The sequence below is a fragment of the Lissotriton vulgaris genome, chromosome 10 (assembly GCF_964263255.1).
Source record: "Lissotriton vulgaris chromosome 10, aLisVul1.2, whole genome shotgun sequence".
Taxonomy (NCBI): domain Eukaryota; kingdom Metazoa; phylum Chordata; class Amphibia; order Caudata; family Salamandridae; genus Lissotriton; species Lissotriton vulgaris.
The window spans coordinates 901,784,250-901,804,906 of NC_141698.1; the positions used below are offsets into that span (position 1 = coordinate 901,784,250).

General features: G+C 42.9%; 1 protein-coding gene across 1 annotated transcript in view; it reads right to left on the bottom strand.

Moving 5' to 3' along the window:
- Positions 1-20,657, bottom strand: part of LOC147688983 (calcitonin gene-related peptide type 1 receptor-like) — a 2,326,554-nt gene that overhangs the window by 1,196,382 nt on the left and 1,109,515 nt on the right. The window contains exon 6 of the mRNA XM_086941876.1: positions 11,698-11,808. Within this exon, the coding sequence (XP_086798002.1) occupies positions 11,698-11,808 (111 nt within the window). The remainder of the gene's footprint in view (positions 1-11,697; positions 11,809-20,657) is intronic.

Sequence of the window (20,657 nt, forward strand, 5' to 3'; positions counted from 1 at the left end):
GGAAAGACGAAACAAAAAAAAGGGAAGATCCCCAACTAAAAGTCAAGACTGATATCTACAGAGTAAAAAGCCAGGTTTTAGGGCCCTTCCTAAATGCCAGCAGATTGGAGGTACTGCGCAGTGTCACTGGCAGAGTATTCCAGAGCTGCGGAGCCAACAGTCTGAAAGATCGACCTCCTATACGTGCCCTTTATATAACTGCAAAACACCACAATCAATCTAAGCAATAGAAAACATCATCACAACTAACGTGTGTTGGACTTGGCCCTTAAGGCAGGTTCACCCCTAAACTTTTTGTTTTTAATAAATGGTCTGTGTTGATGATTTTCTGGTCTGTGCGCACTTTTTCCCTGTGTCCCAGAGTAAAGTGCGTGCATGTAGTTAGGCTGGCCTGCTCTCCCATAGGAATGCATAGGGAATGTCTGTGTCCCTAGTAGTACCTGACACGTATGTGTAACAGCCATGGGCTGAACTTATATCTGAGGTTTCCTGTGAGACAACTGCCCAAAATATTTTCAAATGTATATTCTCTATAGACCACTGTCTGTGAAGAATCAATCATGTCAATAGAATTAAGAACCCAAGTAGACCAATAGTTCAATACTGCTTCACCCTGCTGTCTCATCAATTTTACAATGGAGGCATGATGCTTTGCTTCGTACATGCAGTTGACGTGTGAGTCTTTTTCTGTAGTAGCAAAGAGCCCATTGTATCAAGCTTTTTTCGAAATGGTATGTATTAATGTTTTGTAACCAAATTCCAGTTGCAAAACATTAATAATTTACTGATTTCCAAAGTGTAGTGGTAATGACTTGGCAAATGGGACGGACTACCCTCGGAACTCATTTCCATCTGTGAATGTGAAAAAAATAGTTTAGGCTAATGGGACCATTGTGTTTACTTAAACAAACAATGTTTTTTAAAATGAATTTTTCTTTTTAAATGTATCCCATTTACCTTTGAGGAAAAAATGTTGCATTTAAAAAAAATAAAGACTGCTTTATTTAAAAGCAATCACAGACCTGGTGGTCTGTTGACCTCAGTTGGCAGGGTATGCCCAGACGTGAGTCCCTTTCTTACTTTGCCAGTGGATTCAAGCTAGCCTGGCTGATGAGGGCTGTTAGCCCGAAACCAATCCCAGGATGCTTATTTCCAGTCCAGGGAAGACATGGCTTGACAGTTCGGGCTGGAGTTGTCACATGAGGCACAGGGTCAAGACTGATTTGCATATAGCTGTGTCTGAACTGGGGTGGGAAAGTGTGCTAAAGAACAATGATGGATTCAACACAGAACTGTGACTGGGGGTGAGTGTCTGCAAACTTTCTGCGCTCCATCCATCATCTCCTTGTGTTGGCTTTGTTCACCCTACGTTGGCAGGGTATGCCCAGACGTGGGTCCCTTGCTCACTTTGCCACTAGATTCAAGCTAGCCTGGCTGATGAGGGCTGTTAGCCCAAAACCAGTCCCAGGATGCTCGCTTCCGTCCCAGGGATGGCATGGCTTGGCAGTTCGGGCTGGACTGTACCCATGAGGCAAAGGGTCAAGACTGATTTGCATATATCTGTGTCTAAACTGGGGTGGCGAAGTGAGCTAAAGAACAATGATGGATTCAACCCAGATCTGTGACTGGGGGTGAGTGTCTGAAAAATGTCAGCGCTCTGTCCATCATCTCCTTGTGTTTGCTTTGTTCCCCCTAAGAAGGTAGGGTATGCCCAGACGTGGGTCCCTTGCTCACTTTGCCACTGGATTCAAGCTAGCCTGGCTGCTGATGGCTGTTAGCCCAAAACCAGTCCCAGCATGCTTGTTTCGGGTCCAGGGAAGACATGGCTTGGCAGTTAGGACTGGACTGTTCCTATGAGGCACAGGGTCAAGACTGAATTGCATATAGCTGTGTCTGAACTGGGGTGGCAAAGTGAGCTAAAGAGCGATGATGAATTTAACCCAGATCTGTGACTTGGGGTGAGTGTCTGAAAAGTTTCAGCGCTTCGTCCATCATCTCCTTGTGTTTGCTGTGACCTCAGCAGGCCGCCATCCCTGTGATAGTGTTGATTCCAAATGACTCTCAAATTGTGACTTACCTCCTTAATATTCCTGAGGTAGGTCGACTTACAGTCCACTAGGAATAACTAAATGAAACTCTATGAGTTTTACACAATAGGAATAACGAGAAACGTAACTCCTTCTAATACCACATTTAGGGTATGTTCTGTCTCTCAACAAGTTCACTGTGTCATCATCAGCAGTTGCATACTTGCTTCTTCTGCTATGACATGAGTGTGGTAAGAAAACTACCCTCAAATTGAGTATCTAGTCAAGTTAGTGCCTGTCATTCAGTGAGCATTAGCAGTAGCATGGGGATGCATTTCAATGCTGAACTTAGCATATTTAGCATGTTTTCCCACTCTTTTATCATACAATTTGTTAAATTACAACATATTATCTCATGATTTGCAGTTTAAACATATTGTTGCTTATCAATGTCTAAATAAAGTTGCAACATATATCTACAAGCTGGTCAGCCAAGCCCTAGGCATTTACTAAAGTGTGAATGATTCCAAATGATCCAAAGCTCAAAATTTACACAGTTCTAAGGAACCAGCATTAGGACAGAATCTGCAATTGACAATTCTACATCTATCAAACCTGGAATTTTAAATGAAATACAGTGTCTCAGTTGCATAGATAGCCCTGTGCGCAATACACAAATATTTAAAATAATGTTTTTCTGGACATGAAACTAATTAAGTCATGGCTAGAATGTAAATGGAATTGTGGCAGCTGGTCCTAGTTACTACTCTAGATTCAACCCTTTGGCACTCCTATGTCATGAAAGGTGGGCAAGTTGCTACATTCAGAGGCTATTGTACAATTAAGTTGTGATAAAAAAAAAATCAACCTGGTCTTTGAGAGGACAGGCCACCTATGGTTTTAATCTGGTGGTAGTATGTAACATTGAAAACATGGTGTGCTTAATTTGAGACAGTGGCTACAGATGAGGCCCACCAGCACTCATTTTTGAGGACCGCACTTATTTTTCTCATCAGAAATTGCCAGAGAGCAAGAGAGGGACACCAACAAAAGAGAAAGAAGGAGGAAGAGAAAGATAGAAAAGCATCATAAAGTGAGAAAACAGATACCTGCAAGAGATAAATAAAGGGACAAGGAGTGTCTAGTAGTGTATTAAAGAGGCATGAGGTGGATTCAAGATCACATTCGGCGCACTGACATTCAATAGCTCTGAAGGTGGCCTCCTAAGCAGAGCAGAGCATTGGGCAACGTCACTCATTCTTTTACAAATTAAGCACTGGACAGATGGATAATTCTGAACATAAATGTAGGTCTTTTGGAAAACTCCCACAACAGATGATTAAATCTGCAGTTGCAATGCAGGAAATGTGGCCATGTATTTACAACATATCATTTTGTTTTAGTAGGAGTTAGTTTTGATAGAGATTTAGGCAAAAATCTTGGTTTAAACTGCCTTTGTCAATTTTACCTAGAGCAGAAAACCACTGTCATCAATAAACTTCAGGATTAAAAACGCAAAAGTCTTTTGATTAAGAAAATGGCCCAAAACTGCCTTAAAATGTCAATCCATTGATAAGAATGTGTCTGGAAAGGCTTTGACAATAGGGTTTGAATTTTACCCCTAAGGAAACATTCTAATGGAATATTGTGCATTGAATATTCATGCACCCGTTCACACAAGAACGCCTATTGTCCAGGCATTGGTGACCTCCAAGTTGGATTAAGAAAACTCTCTTTACCTGGGTGTCTACTCAATGTTACTAAACAATCTACGCTGGTGCAAAATGGTGACAGCTTGTGTCATTTAAATTGCCTGAGAAGACAGACCGTACAGCCCAAGACCAGTGTCTCTTCCCTGGTTACCTCTGAATAAAAGGGTCATCTTCAAAGCTCTGATGTTCACCTTCGAGCCACTCAAAAAAGGGGCCTCTTTACCTCAATAGAACCTTTAGGGACTATTTCCCCAGCAGAGATGTGAGGTCCTCTAATCAGGGACTTCCTTCCATTTCCAGATCTTAGAAGGCTAGCAAGCTTAGTCGCTCAATGTCCCTCTGGCAGCTAAGTTGCGGAACGATCTGCTAAGACAGACTAAATCAGATGTCCAATTAAAAAAACATCTGAAGATTTTCTTTTCATAGGGATGTTTATCTATGGGATGGTGCGTCTGCTGGTTAGCTCCAGAGCACCTCTTTGGAAGCAAAGGTTTGCGCTTCACATGTAGCAATTAATTCATTCTTTCATTCATTGATGTATGAGCTTCTTTGAGTCAAGTTTTGGTGATCCATGTTCCGCAAGGAAACTGCTGGTGTCAAAAGGTTTAAAGACAACACCTTCTATGTCTGCTTTTTAAGACTTCATTCATTCATTTCAGAATCTGTACATTCGTAAGGGGACTGTTAGACCTGGCTTTTTTAATGGGCTTATCGCCAGACTTTTTGCTTCTTAGCCTCCTATTTCTTTCCCTGTTTTTGTTGGCTTTAGGACTCTGAGCACTTTACCACTGCTAATCAGTTCTAAAATGCATATACTCTCTGTGGAAATTGTGTTCATAGATTAGTGTTTCCATGACTGGCTTATTTGACTTACTACTAAAACCTAGCACACTGCACTGTGTGTGCCCAGGGCATGTAAATCAAATCCTGCTAGTGGGCCTGCAGCACTGATTGTGCCACCCACACAAGCAACCTTTCAAATGGTTCTCAAACCTGCCACTGCAGTCTCTGCATACAGTTATTACTGCCATGTTGATATGGCAAGTGCACCCACTTTCCAAGACCTAACCTTCCCTTTTCTTACATGTAAGACAACCCTCAGGTAGGCCCATGGTAACGCTATGGGCAGGGTGCAGTGTATGTGAAATCCAGGACATGTACTGGTGTGTGTGACATGTCCTGATAGTGAAATACAGTGCATTTCGTGTATTCTCTATTGAAAGGCAATCTGTCCCATAGGATAGAATGGGAGTTTATTTACATAAGTTAATTAAACCCATTGCATTACAATAAAAACATTACAGGAAAGGACAACACAATTCATCGAAGTTAAAAACGTTGGTAATGTGCGATAGTTGAGTCCTAATGTTTGACTTGGTGCTTCTTCACATGTTTGCTGCTGGCTGTTGTTCTTTGTCCGGTCCCCTGTGAAAGTAACAGCCGTCTGGCTCCTCAAGTCTCCAGGACTTATTTTGTTACCATTTCGCAAGCTGATACTCTTTCTCTTATAGAGTGTTTGTGCTTTTTGACTGTGTTGGAGAGTGTTCTTTCACGGTCAAGTGTTTTTTAAAATAGTCCAGTATCAGCATTTGGACTTTATGAGGGCTGGGGTGGGGGGCAGTTCCAGGGTACATAGCCCCCCTGATAGATTGTACAAATCTTCTGCAGCGGGCCAGAATGTGAAGTTCTTTCTGTGCGAAACATACTGCAGAGGCCATCTGGCACGTGGCTACTTTTTCTCTCAGGCATAGTTCGCTGAGAAGGATCCTCCTTTCTGTGGCTAAGGTCAGGCAACAGCACAGGAGGTGTAGCCATGATTCCCATTTGTAGTCACACAGTCGACATGCTCCTTCAGTATTTTGGTTTGCCCAGGTCCTGCCGAAATCCGTAATTGGAAGTGCCAGCAATCGTATGCACATAATCTCTTTCCTGGTTTTAGGGTTAAGCGAGGCGGTATGGTAGGGCTGAGGTTTCTTTACTAAATATGAGTCATTCAGCGGGGTCAGGAAAGATAAAGTTTTTAATGTTGCCTGGTCTTGCTGGAAGAAGACTAGCTGGACTTGTTTATTGATATGCGATAGGAAGATGGAGTTTAGGTTCTCTCTTTTAGTAAAGATGTTTTTAAATTGTGGGTTTCAAAATGCCACTTTCAGAAAGTACTGAAACTAAGGAGTAATCTAAGAAAGATTGGAGTGCATTCCATCATCTATTTTGAACACTTTTAGAAAGTAGGCATATTCTTGCTAAGCCATTCTTAGTGCATGACGCACCTTCCTGACTTGCACCACAGCCCTGACACCTGTAGATGCTGCACTGTACCGACTCTGACACGTCACTGAGGTTGCTGCCTGCACTGGAGCTGAAGGCACCACTTGTGATGCTCACAACGCACTGCCCAACTCGCACTGCAGCCCCGACCTCACCAAGGCCTGTGCCGCATCCTCGTTGAGCTGATACAAATATGGGTAACCTCCCAAATCTATCGACACTGCTTCATCGTAAGGAACCAACGCCTCGATGTCACAGCGTCATCACAGTAAGGAACCATGCCTCACCTCGTGCATGATTGTGACAGGACTGAGGTGAATTAAAGTGGTTAGGCTACAGATGCCAAGGGACATGTGTACTTAAATCAGTTTTTGCATTTCCGAAATAGTGAATCCTAAGAAATCTCTATTAGGAAACATAAAATGGAATGTACTAAAATAGCGATGTCCTAATTCCAATTCATACATATTAAGAATTGCTGTTAGGAAATTGCTATTTAGCAAATGCTAACTTTTTCTTTTTTTTGGGGAGGCGACGTATTTTTTTGAATGATAATAGCAAATAGTTAAAGCATCCCCTCCATTATTTTCTTTTTTAGTGTTTACATCAGATGGCTGTTTGTTTATATCTAACAATAATTATTGTATTGGTTTGAATTTGTGCCTTCTCCTTGTTAATAAAAATTTTTATAAAAAAGAAGCAAATGCTAACCATTCGTAGGGATGAATAGATTTTCATTTCCAAATGTGCTATTTCCTAATAGGAAATTACACATTAGGAAATGCAAAACCAAGGGCGCCTATAGGCCACCCCCACCTTGCACCCCAAAAAAGGGGTGCACATGTAAAGTGTAAATTCCCTAGGGGCATGTGCGCATAACAAGGCACTTTAAAAAATGAATTTTGGGTAAAAAAAAAAAATCACTATCTGCATTTGTAAATATGGAAAGGCAATTTAGTATTTTTTAACGGACCGATATTGTGATTTAATGCATTAAGAAATGCTAAATCCTTTTGTGGATTTATGTCTCCAAGTGATTTATTAAGGTATTCATGTGAAATGTTAGGGAAAGTCTATTTTTATCTTTGATAACATCAGCCGCAGCTCCTGCAGGTAAGCAGGGTGGGGTGGGGCACGTCAACAGACGATGAAATAGAGAAAATAAAATCAATAAAAATAAAATCAATAAATAAATCCTATCCTGTCGACTTTCCCCCAGCAATGCACAGACGCCCTACTGCGCTTACCTGCAGGAGCGATGGCTGGTTAACACCATGCACAGACAGAGCAGGGGCACATGCTTTCAAACTAGATCAAGTAAATGCTGTTTGTGTGGATTGAGTTGCAGTCCTTTGTTATTATTGATGGACACTGTTTACCAACATCCTCTAGCCCAGTCTAGAGTTGATATTTCTAGTCATTATGAAGTGCTGCACACTCACAATCACATCTTACACCAGAGCAGGTAGACAGACTAGCAGACACCCTGCAAATACTATCAACTGACAATACAGCACTCAGGACATTAGAAGAAAATGCATTGTCTTATATTGTGTCCTTGCCTGCAATTCCAGCCTTCATCACTCAACATATGCATATTTCAATAGATTTGTAACCTCAGATACGAATGAAATATGGACGCACGCCCTAAATTTCCCACTCAAACAACTTCAAAAATATTTCTGAATGTCATTAGCTGTCACATGTGCTTTCATACCAGTAGGTGGTTTTATCAATTTAACTGTTACTGTATTTGTAATCAATTTGATGCCTCACAGAATTGGTCAGGTTTTTATACGGGGCATTGCCTACCCGGCACACATCAATATATTATCACACATAGCATGCATCCCACCTTCTTATTCTGGTCCTACCACCTACTGTGTGTTTTAGTTTGTAGACATGTCTTCAAGCAACTTTAACAAAAAGACTAATATTGCTTTATCCGTGGTTATCTTAAACAGAAAGACTGAATTTAATTGGAGGATTAAATAGCAAGCAAACTGGAATTTGTTTCAGTACAAAATGTCATGTGGACCGTCTCCCAAGCACATCAGCTGCCTCATCCTTATTATCACTCAAATACCCAATAGCGAGACATAATATGAACCTTTTGTGAAATGTCACACATTCAAAAACATATCACTTCTGTGACTAGCAAAACTATCTTCTATCAGTTCACACCCCCTTGCTATGGAGATTACCACTGAGTAGTGTCTTCTGATAAGCCCCTCCTCCCATCCTTCGAGTCTTTCCTCTCTTTGCAGCCGAACTCACACTAAAACATCCATTTCTATTGGCTTTTGTCTAAAACTGTGACATTTTAATTCTTGATATTGCCGACCAAGCCCCTCCTATCATCACCCAAAATCAAACGTGGGTTCCTTAGGCTCCCAACTAGACAGATGTCCTTGCCTGCACTGTAGGAGGTGCGGCCCATTTACAGTGTCTCACAGCTAAGCGTGCTGTCCATATTCAGACTTCACAGCTGTCTCGCACCTCTGCAGGCCCCTGCTCATTTCTTGCTCGTTATCTTCTACCATCAAATGCCAGGCAGCCTTGAAATCTTATAGAATAGTTTTCTAAGCCTCTGGAGATCTTACACAGCCACAGGCTACATTATCTTTCTTTGCAATGATCGCATCCTAGTCCTTCTTTCAAGAGCTGGTTACCTACCTTTTTCCATATCACACTTGTGTGTAGTTGTTCTCTGTTGCGGTACGCCTCTCTGTCGACATTTATTGCAGTGTAGTGGCCTGGGCTTACAACACATTTTTAATGTTCAAATGTAACAAAAAGAGGCTTCGGTTTGCGTGTACTGTAGTATTCCTGGGCTATTTTCATTCATAAAGATAGGCCACTGGGACGCCCTAATTAGGGATGCAGAGATCCAGGCTCAGGCAGCCATCTTGGTAACTATTCCGTCATTTCATGAACACTTGCAGCACTTCATTAAGAAAACATATATGATTGCCCCAATTTAGAGGGGTTATTTATGAACACACTACAAACTCCTATAAGTGGACGAATTTATTGCTGTATTGTTGCAGATATTTGAAAAAAGAACGAACAAAATCACGAATGGAATCTGTATTCAACTGGAAATATGAATGATGCAAATTACAACAGATTGTACATTTGTAAATTCTGTTGTGTTCTGAGATGATCTATTCCCTAAAAGGTTTGTTAGTGTCAGTGATACGAACGTGCAATACAGTGGTGCTATAACAACTTTCAGAGAGGGGGTGCTGCCATTCGTGTTATATCACTTAAGTCATAGGGACTGTGAAAAATCCAACAGTCACAGAAAAAACAAGTATAGAAAATGTGCCACGCCCACCCAGCAGGAGAGTGATATGGGTGCGGTATGTAGCTAGTGGTGCATTTTGGAGCAATAATGACGTAGCACTGTATTTTACAGATGGCACATTTTCTGTTAAATGGCCGTTAATTTTGCATTGTCAATCAATTTTACTGGTAAAACTATATTGCACAGAGAGAATAATGTGTGAAAATCGAGTTCAATGAATATTTGTAATTTGCGCATCACTAAGTAAGATGTTTGGCATGTGAGTCCCTCCAAATGAATGCATTCTTGCTTGGCAGTTGGATCTGGGGGGCATGACTCTGCTTTGATGTGTCTGTGCAAGTGTTTCTTATTGTTCTCATTTTACTGAGAGGTTTTCATTTTTTAGATTGAGAACTTAAATACATAGGGCCAGATGTAGGTGGCCAGATACCGGTCAGTAACAGCCGATTTCGGCCGTTACCGACCGGTATTTGTAGCTTCAGATGTAGGGGGCCTAAATATTACCGATTCTGTAAATTTACCGAATCGGTACATTTACCGATTCTGTAAATTACTAAATCGGTAAATTTACAGAATCGGTAATATGGGATGTAGGTGGCACTGAAAACAGTGCCACAGGCCCTTAAGAATTCGTTATTTACCATCAAATACTATTTGATGGTAAATAACAAATTCCTGTGTACATGCACATCTGTGCATGTACACCTGTGCCATGTACACCTGTGCCATGTGACACACATACATGCCCTTAGGGCACACAAGCCTGAATCAGGGGAGCAACAGGGTGTCAAAGTGACACCCTGTCCCCCTTGTCAATTCGATAATTTTACCGATTGGGTATTTACCGATTCGGTAATTGCCATTGGTTCCTATGGGCCAAGGCCCATAGGAATTAATGGCAATTACCGAATCGGTGAATACCGATTCGGTAATTACCGAATGTTACTGATTCGGTAATTTTACCGATTTGTAAATACCGTATCGGTAAAATTCGGTATGTACGAATCGGTAAATACTAATTACCTACATCGGGCCCATAATGACTGGTTTACCAAAACAATTGGTAAATCTGCACCCAAATAGAGCTATTTATTGAATGGGTGAAAATGTACTTCACTTCGGAATTCACAAACTTTTGTAGTAGTGTTCTTGGAATGCTGTGCCATTCTCAGGTTTCCAGACATACTTCTTGCAATCAGACACTCAAAAGGTGATGGGTCGAATGCTTGGAAATCGTATAACCACTAGCAATCGTTTGGGGGTAGTAAACCATCTGGGCCAGGGTGAAATTTAAATTACACCTGTGAAATTTTGAGAATTTCGAGTTAGTCCTGTTAAGCTAAATTTACACGATTACATTTGTATGTCACTTTCCAAAGTTATGGGGCATTTGTGGGGAAAATGTACTGCGAATGGTGAAATTTGCAGTAAGTATTTACAGCAAATAGGACATTACGGGAAAAAACTTTTTTGTGAACGGGAATAAAAGCACACTAGTGGGAGTTCTTCACTGTGCACTTGTTTAAATACATCCTTGTACTTGAGGATGCATTTCATGCTAAAATATAGAGCAAAACGACTGATCTGCATTTTGCATGATTTTGCTGTAATTTCACATAACTGCAAGAAAGCAAATGAATTAAATAGCCCACACCTCTAATGCCACCTCAATGCTTTTCACCCATTATGCCACTTTAGACAGAGGTCTAACTAATGCAGGTCCGTACTGATCCTGTTCCACACTTGAACAGTCCATCCCGAGCATTGGTCATCTTCCCCCTCCGCCCTTTGGCCCATCGATTTTATAGGTGGTAAAATTAAGATTCACCCCCCTACCAATTCTCATTAACAAAACTATGTTACTGTTCTGCCTCTTACAATCTTTGTTTCAGTCCCACTTCAGAATTACAAAAGTGTCTCCTTTGTGCTTTCCAAATATAATATGTGTATAGTTAGTTCATTCATCAATATTTAATTGTAGTGAATTAAAACTGACTTGCTAAAGCCTCTCCATTCGTGTCCTGGTTTCCAGCAGGATTCTCACCTAGGTCACTTTTACAAAATCCTCTCACTGTGTAGTCACAGAAATAAAAGAATGCTTCATTTTCCGACAAAGCAGCAATTTGACACAAGGTATAACCCGACATTTGACCATTGTCTTTGAATGCACAGCAAATGTGACAAGATAAACATTCAAAGGCATATTTATTGATCAATCACCTTCTGAACATCAGCATAATTATTCTAGGGATGCTGCAGCACCCCTACTTCCGCCGCCTATGCTGCAATATAGTTTATTTGCCATTAGTATATTTTTACATGCTCTGTTTTTCGTCAACTAGCAGCGATGAAATCAAGATGAAAAAACAGGATACTCTACCAGTTGTATCAAAGTCTTCAAAATAATCTGGGCAATTCTGGGTCGAGTATGTTCCTGCGGGTGTGTCGTCCCAGCACAACCAGCCATCCCAGGTACGGTTACAATACACACCTGTTCAGACAGAGAGAGCTTATTACTCAAAGTGCACTTTACATCACTTGTTAGAAATAGTCCATTACAGTGTTAACCTGCTCTCGTCGAATGATCTAGGTAAAAAAGTATCCTAGAATATTTAAGTAATACATATCTTTAACCTTCAATAATGATCAAATCCAGTTGATTGTTCAGTGGAAACTTCAATAGCTTTCTTAAATGTAATTAGGCTATCTTGAACTAAAATAGGAGCAAACAATTGGAGGGGTAAAACTTCGAGCACACTTACATGTTCTTTAAACTCCAAATCTAACTAAATAGTCTTGGTAATTAAGTGTTTTTTTGTGCTCTAGAACAGAGGAAGGGCCGCCACAGCAGCGCTTAGAAACACAAGCCCAAATTATAATTTCGCCTTTGAGAACTCTGCGAAAAGGTCCAAATTATAATTTCGTCTTGGAGAACTCGCGAACAGATCAATATTACACTTTCGCCTTTGGGGACTCGTGAACAGGTAGGTCCAAATTATAATTTCAACTTCGAGCACTCTGCAAACAGGTGAACAAACAACACCAAAAGGGTCAGATTATCAAGGGAATTTTGTAACCGACCAAATTCACAAGGAGACTCTAACAAGCGTTAGTGCATGTTTTCTTGCACCTTTGCATGTTAGCGATCAATATCGCTAATGACATGCAAAGTAGGCGTTCCTGAGCACAACAACATGGGAATCCTCGCAAACACGGCTTTGCGATATTTACAAGCCATGCAGCAAACCCGTGAAGCAATAAAAATAACTGTGCTAACCGCGGTTATTGCAGGAATGTAATGTCTGCTTTTAAATTGACTTGAGCATACTGATAACCCCAGCACTGTGCCCACTCCAGAGACATGCTACATTTCCCCACTTTATTCCTTAGAATGAACATACCAACATGCATTTGTGTTTGTAGTGGTCATTAGTTGGCCACAGTTTTATTAGAAATACATGGATATACTTTGGCATTATTTGCATGCCCTAGACATAAATCATCATCGTAGAACCTTCATATTTGCGTCATGAATCATATGAATTTGTCATACGTAATATCTGTCATAAGGCATATGTACATCACCAATTAGCAATATGGACTGACAGTTCGTTGATTTGCTCATTTGGATGCTTGTCTTGTTTCTTGTCCCTTCTGGGTCATCTCTTTGTACGGTTGGATTTGCGCTCTTTTTTCCGGGGGTAGCTTCTGTTCCTGGAGTTAGGTCACGACTCGCTACCTTGTTGGACTCTTTTGTGCCCTGCCATCCGGCAGGGGCTGGGCTGCTAGCGCCGTCTCCGTTAGCTATCCCCTTTTTGTAGGCTAACTCGCCCAGCCGTGAGGCTTCTCAAAGTGAGCTCTCCGCCACGCCGTGTGGGAGGCTTAGGTCTTCCTGCGGCTCCCCCTCATTCCTCATCTTCGTTCTGCAACCTGCTACAGCCATGGCGCCCCACAGGTTGCTCCAGGATGCGTGCCTGCCTTCCTCTGACAGGTGTACGCCATCCTTCCCACAGACCAATGGTTTTGAGGCCACTTCTCTTGTGACACCATACACATCTATTTGGCCCAGACTAACTTAGACTACCGCCATCAGAATCTGGTGCGCTATTTGTTGACCAGACCTCTGTCCTGGTTGCTCTTACTCCACCCAGATCGTAGGGGGGGGTAACTTAACCCGGCCTCGTACGACACCAGTGACGGACGCGGAGCCGCACGAGGCCACCTACCGACGTGCAGGGTACCGCCAAGCAGAAAACTTACCGGATCCCGTCTGACCCCTTGGGAATATTTTAAGGTAATGAATCTATCGCTAACTAATGTCTCTTACAGATATATCATTACACAAGTAGGTACTTGTGCATCACTTGGAAACTTGCATGTGATAGTACTCCGTCCACTGTGTCGCCGCCCCAAAATGGTGACGGTGTACTTAAAATGGCCGTAGGTATATGGGGCCACCTACCAAACACTTTTAGCCCATATTGAAGCCTAGGCTGACCCATTCACCCAATATCCCCAAGGGGCACAACTCCGTCAGGTTGGCTGCCACCAGCACCCATTGTGAGTAGCAAGTGTCACGTGATGTGGACACATGAGATGTGTGTCAACAGTATGATGTTTTTGTAAGATTATATTACTAAAAATCGTCTAGTAAAGAGACGTTCTACTCTCCATAAGGTAGTTGACAGCCAGGTCATGCCTACTCATTTGATCAATTTATCTCTAGAGACCTGTCATCTAAGGCGCACGACCAACATGTATGTTTTTATGCTCAGGAATGTACATGATTCGGAAAGAAATCTAGCCAAGTCCTAAGTTTGGTACAAGTACTCTCTCATGCGCTGGGTTTGACATATTCAGACCTGAGGCTATTCTGTTTAATGAGCATTGAGGGGAGTGGCTGAAATATCACCCCTAAATGCTTATAATCATTTATCAACCCCTTATAATGCTCGTTTTTTGCAGAATGGTGCACCGGGGGTCTACTAGCAGCACCTCGCTTTACAGAAAATACATTTATTATTATAGTAGCCTTAAGTCAAACTGTGGCTGCTGAAGAAACATCTGGTATCTGGTAGAGATACAATTGTGATCGAAATACGCCACCAGACAACACTCTGTACAGCAGCAACTTACATAATGTATTGTTAGGTTCGACAGGATGGCTCAGTGAGTTGAAAACTCACTGCTGAAACGTGCGTTGATTTCTCGGTCATGCTGTGTAAACCTGGCTGCTGCTTCAGTTCTCCACCCTTCCATGGTCTGTAAATTGAGTACAGGGAAATTGGGTGACCGTGGCATGCAGGGCCCACGTTGGGGTGCACGCGGGTGGACAGAGTCCCTTACTACTTTTAGAGGAGGAGCTCCACATCTCTTAGACTGAGAAGTATGACATTTATTGTGTGGCTGCACATGAGAGCTGCTACCGTTTTACACTATTGAAAATACCACTCACTATCCCTCCATATTAGATAGAAACACATTTAGAGATTGGACGATTGTGCCTGTGCACCGTCAGTGACTAAAGAGGGCATGAAAGGGCAGAGATTGTATCATATATTCAAAGCTGTTCTAAACAAGGCCCCACAAAATGTGTTTATCCCATGGCCCCCCGAATGTTTTCGATGTCCCTGCTTCCTGCTGCTCCACCTCCTAACCACAAGTGGGCTGTACATCTAGTCCTAGCACTCAAACACTTCTCTTATCATTTTGCTATGCAATACCGGCATGTAAAACACTTGGCTTTGATGTCTTAGGGGTGTCTCTTGTGTGGCCCTGGGCACTGGCTGCAAGCACCTGCAGCCTGCACTTTGCCTTGGCTCTCTTTCCCACTTGCCTGAAAAACCTTGACTTGTTGATAGAAACATTTAGGTTTCATGATCGAGAGAGGATACATTTTAACACATCATGAGCAGGTCAGGAGAAGGACTAGTTTTTTGGGGGGCAATGAATGGGATCTGTTTTCAATTTTAATAACAAAATAAAAGCTTCTTTTACCCCAAAAAGATTTTTCTTTTTCTTGCTGCCTATTTATACAGCGCGAACATGTCCCGAAGGTATTGGCGTGCTTTACCCGAGCCCCGCTTCTTCCTCACACTTTTTGGCACGGGGAGATTAAGTGGTTTGCCCAGCATTAAATGAGGTGGGCGAGAACCCAGCCTCGAAACTCTGGTTTCCAGCGCCAAAGTCGGCCGTCAAGCAGACGGCTTCTCGATTTATTTACTCACCCGCTCCCCCGACTCTAGCAGCATCTCGTGGGCATACTTCTGGACACGCAGGCTCACCGGCTTTGTCTGTCTCCCTCCCGCCACTGCAGCATTTCAATCAGCAGCAGTCGCAGTGTGGAGGGGGCACAGGGTCACTAGGACGGCAAGTCCCACATGCCTCTACGGCAGAAGCCGCCGCCACCCGCATTTCCCACGCCAGGAGGCGCACAAAAAGGAGCTCAGCCCTGGCGGAGCGGGGGACTCTAGCAGCATCTCGGGGGCATACTTCTGGACACGCAGGCTCACGCAGGCTCACCGGCTTTGTCTGTCTCCCTCCCGCCACTGCAGCATTTCAATCAGCAGCAGTCGCAGTGTGGAGGGGGCACAGGGTCACTAGGACTGCAAGTCCCACACGCCTCTACGGCAAAAGCCGCCGCCACCTGCATTTCCCACGCCAGGAGGCGCACAAAAAGGAGCTCAGCCCCGGCGGAGCGGGGGACTCTAGCAGCATCTCGGGGGCATACTTCTGGACACGCAGGCTCACCGGCTTTGTCTGTCTCCTTCCACTAAAAAGGAGCTCAGCCCCCACGTCGCGGGAACACACGCGGGACACGCCGGGCTAAGCCCGGGCAAAGGGCGGGCCCTCTTAGGCCCTCAGAGGCCAGAGGAGGCCGGGCTGGGCCACGGACTTTGGGCTTGTATTCAAGGACTTGTTTACCCAAGTGAGATTTTCATTGTATTTCACCTGTGAACGGTTAAAAGTGCTTTTTGAAGTTTGTTGACTTGTTCTATAGTAGGACAATGTCTAAAATTAATAAAGATAGGTCTGCTCCTGGATTAGGCACTATGGATAAATATCTAGTTACAAAGGTAGCTCAAATTAACAGTGAACGTAGGGCCTCATTAGGTCGTGGGAGTAACCAATTGCTAGATGATGATGTCATGCCGTCCTCAGCTGTAGACTCAGTCATAGATGATACACCTGAAGTGAGTAATAGGTCTGTCATGGCTGTTGAAGCACAGGTTCATGTTGGTTTCGAGGAACATGTATCCAACATATCTACTGAGGCAACTGAGCAACCATTGCCCTAACCTTCCCCTAGACCAGTGAGATCATGTAGAAAGATAACGTCTAAACGTGGGGGGAAGCACGGGAAGAAAAGAGCAGATATAGTACAACCAGCGCCAAATAGTCATGCCAGAGAATCTGATTTACATGTGGGGAATAATGAAGCAGCCATAAATATCAATCTGGAACAATTTGCTCTTATGAATGGTTCCCTTGAAAAAAAATTAGAGGCAAAGATTGAAGAGTTAATGAAACCCTTGATAGTTAAATTGGATAGCGTGGCCTCAGAAGTTAATAGATTAGGTGCATTAATAACATCACATCTATCTTCTACCCCAGTCGTAAAATCGAAGACTGTGGATAAGGGCCATAATAGAGACGGGCTGGGCACTTGTAGTATGCATCTACAAAATAGTCAGAAAATGGTTGTATCTGAACCCGCACCATCTAGTTCTACACTCTCACTTGGTCAGAATGTATTGCCTATAGTAGTTCCTGAGGGTAACCCAGATATTAGACAAATGAGGAAAAGTCGCTTCATTAACCTTCCTCCTGATTTTGCACCCTTTGTGGTTGTTCTAACAAATGTTCCAACCATTGAACCTCATTTAGCTCAGTCGCATGAGGAATCCCATGATTCATTAAAAAACAAAACGGTATCATGGTTAAACAATAAATGTGGCTTTCTAAATGCATATTCTGACCAAATTCTGTCAACTCGAAGAGTGAACTGGATTGGCCCATCTAAAAAACATCTAGTGGGGATTGCATTGTAGTTCATTTTAAACACCCCCAACACGTGGCCGCAGTCCTATTAAGAGCAGCCTCTTTACTTTACGATGTGGACAGTGTGCGTGTACGTCCCCTTGGGTATTTTTATACCCATTTAATAAAAGCCCCTCCTAAACACGGGGCAGTTGGTCCATTTATCCCTTTCCAGCCTTCGGTTCCTGAAGTAGTTTATCAATACAATGTTGATAGTCATGGTATGAATGTGTTCATTGTTATAACGCAGAACAGATTTGATTCACTCTCAGGCCTGGAGGCATGCGACTGACGTGAGGAATCTGTGGGACAAGTATCAGAGATATTGGATGAAATGGGTCCTGAGGAAAGCACACGGGTAAGACTAAGTGGAAATAATGTGATTTCTTGGAACATTGCAGGATTGGGTGCTAAGATGGAGGACTGTAATTGGATTGCGTACATCAAGCAGTTTCAGGTTATCTGTTTGCAGGAGACCTGGTCAGTTGAGTGTAACCATTTCTTGGAAGGTTACAAAGCATTTTATGTCCCTGCAATAGCAACAACCAGGGGAAGAGCAAAAGGGGGTTTGGTTACGTTCATCTCTGTTGCGTTATTGTGTAAAATTCGTAGAGCTAATGCAAACAATTCTGGCATTATTGGTTTAATTTTGACGGGAGAGAACTGTATGTTTGGTTTGATCCATTTTTATAATGCGGTCAATTTATGCTCAGTTAATAGTGAGATATCCGCACTGAATGTTTTTATTAGAAATAACATGAGGGATTGTATTCATAGCCTGCTGATATTGGGTGATTTTTGATGTTCATCCTTGTGGGGATCTTCTTTTTAAAAGTATCTCAGATTTGCGCTGTCCGCACTTAGAGGGCATGCACTTGGAACATACAACGGAGGGTGAACTTTTCAACGATTTTCTTAATGATTTAGATTTAACACCGACCATGGCATTGACGGACCCTACAAAGTGTTTTGAGATTACATCCTTTAAGGGGCATGGCAGGGGAACCTTCATGGACTATGTATTAATAACATCCCCAATGCAGTCCTTTGTGGATTCCTTTGCCATTGAACCAAGTGAATTCAGTGATCATAATCCACTCACTGTCCACTTGAGGGGTCCCTGGATAGTTAATGCTGGCCCAAATCTCATTTCAGGTAGGGTAAGCACAACTGATGGGAGACGTCGTCTTAAATGGTCTAAAGTTACCCCAGATTTGTTGTATACAGATATTAAAACCATCTGTGCTGATGAAATCCTGGCATGTACACAAGAAGGGCCACAACCTAGGAAGGTCCTCGAAGCCTTCCAAAGTTTGTCGGCCAAGGTAACACAGCTATTGTCGGTCCCAGCAAAGAAAATTGAATCTGTGGGACCAAAGTGGTTTAATCGGGATTGTTCTAAAGCAGCCAGAAATTTAAGGCTGGCACTGTCAGCTAGACCTAGAATAAAGGAGACAGTTCAACTGTGTCGTAAATGCTACAAATCTACTATTACCAAACATAAGGATTTTTTAAGAGAGGAGGCATGGAGAGAGATTCTTGACCCTTCCATCTTACGCTGTAGCTCTAGATTCTGGGCAATAATGAAGAAACCTTTCCTGGTCCAGGTGCCGGGTGATGGCCTAGAATGTTACATCTCGAAGGAAGAGTGGGAAGAACACTTTAAGCAATTATATTGTAGCCCGGTGGATGAAAGGTCTATCTTCAGAAGTGTGTCTCACTGGTTAGAGCAGGCAGACCCTGAAGCAGAGGTCAGACCTGGGACCAGGGTTCAATTCCCGACGCGGCAGGGTCTTGAGCTCAAATGTCCACGGACTCGATAAATCTCGCTTCGGTGCCTGACCTAATCATGGGTTCACACTCTGCAACTCTGGGCATTAAGCTTGCTTAAACTCCACAACGGCCCCCCGCGGCGGGATGCCTGGCTTCCACCCTGGGGATGCCCTGTAGGGGCTACCTCACAGGGAAAAGCCAGGACGGGTTCCCAAGGCAAGCGCTTAGAGACCCCTGGGTGATAAGCGCTATATAAATCCAATGTACAATACAATACAATACAATCTTCGCCCCTAGTGTTAATGGTGAGCTGACTAGTTTTTCTAGGGAGGCTTTTATCTAGGGTATTGAGGGACTAACAGCTGGGAAAGCTCCTGGTCCCGATGGGATCCCTCCGGATTTATTTAAATCTGAGCCAAGTTTTTGGGCACCCATTTTAGTGTCCGTTTTTAATGCTGCAGCAAAATACGGTTGTCCACAATCGTGGGGGGTATCTACGATTGTCCCGGTGTTTAAGAAAGGGGACAAAAGTAGCCCTAATTGTTATAGGCCTATTTCTTTAATAGACTCCATGGTCAAAATTATAGGAAGAATTTTGCTGCAGAGACTTTCTGATTGGACGCTGGAAAATAATATCATGTCCATCAGTCAGTATGGGTTCTGTAGTGGCCGATATACAGTGACGCAGTGTCTTAACCTTTTTTTAATACTTAGTAAGTACACTGTGGTTCAAAGGGGCACCATCCATCTCGCCTTCATGGACTTGTCCTCAGCCTTTGACTGTGTAAACAGGGGAAGGCTCTGGCAGTCCATGAGGATGAAGGGTGTAGACAGTGGAATTGTCAATTTTCTGGCTGACTTGCATAGCAATACTAGAGCAAATGTGAGATACTCCCAAGATCTGAGCACAACAAATAATTTTGACATTAGGAAGGGTGTCCGCCAAGGGTGTATCCTGGCCCCCTTTCTTTTTAATTTTTATATTAATGACCTTGATAGTGCGTTGCAGGACGTACTAGCTGACTGCCCCAGAGTTGGTAGGCGGGGGATTCCTGTACTTTTATATGCAGATGATGCAGTTTTAATTTCCAGAACTGAGAAGGGCCTTCAGGCTTTAATAAATGCTTTTAAACTGTTCATGACGGATAGGCATTTAATGGTTAACAATTCGAAATCATTCGTCATGCAAGTTGGCCAACAACCTAGTAGGAACTTTTCTTTTAAACTTGATGATGAAGTGATTCCTAAAACAAAGACATTTTCGTATCTTGGGGTCCTTTTTGACTCAAAGCTTAATTGGGGTCCTCATCTTACAAAAAAGAAAGGGTAAATGGTCAGGGTTAATGCCTCCATCTTCAACTTTGCATCAAAACTGGGTAAAAAAAACACCAGTGCCATGCTTAAACTTTATAATGCAAAAGCGGTAGCAACTGCTACTTATGGTAGTGAAATTTGGGGGTACATTGCTGGCGAACAGCTTCAGATTGTTGAAAATTCCTTTCTGAAGCGTATTTTGGGTGTTCCTGC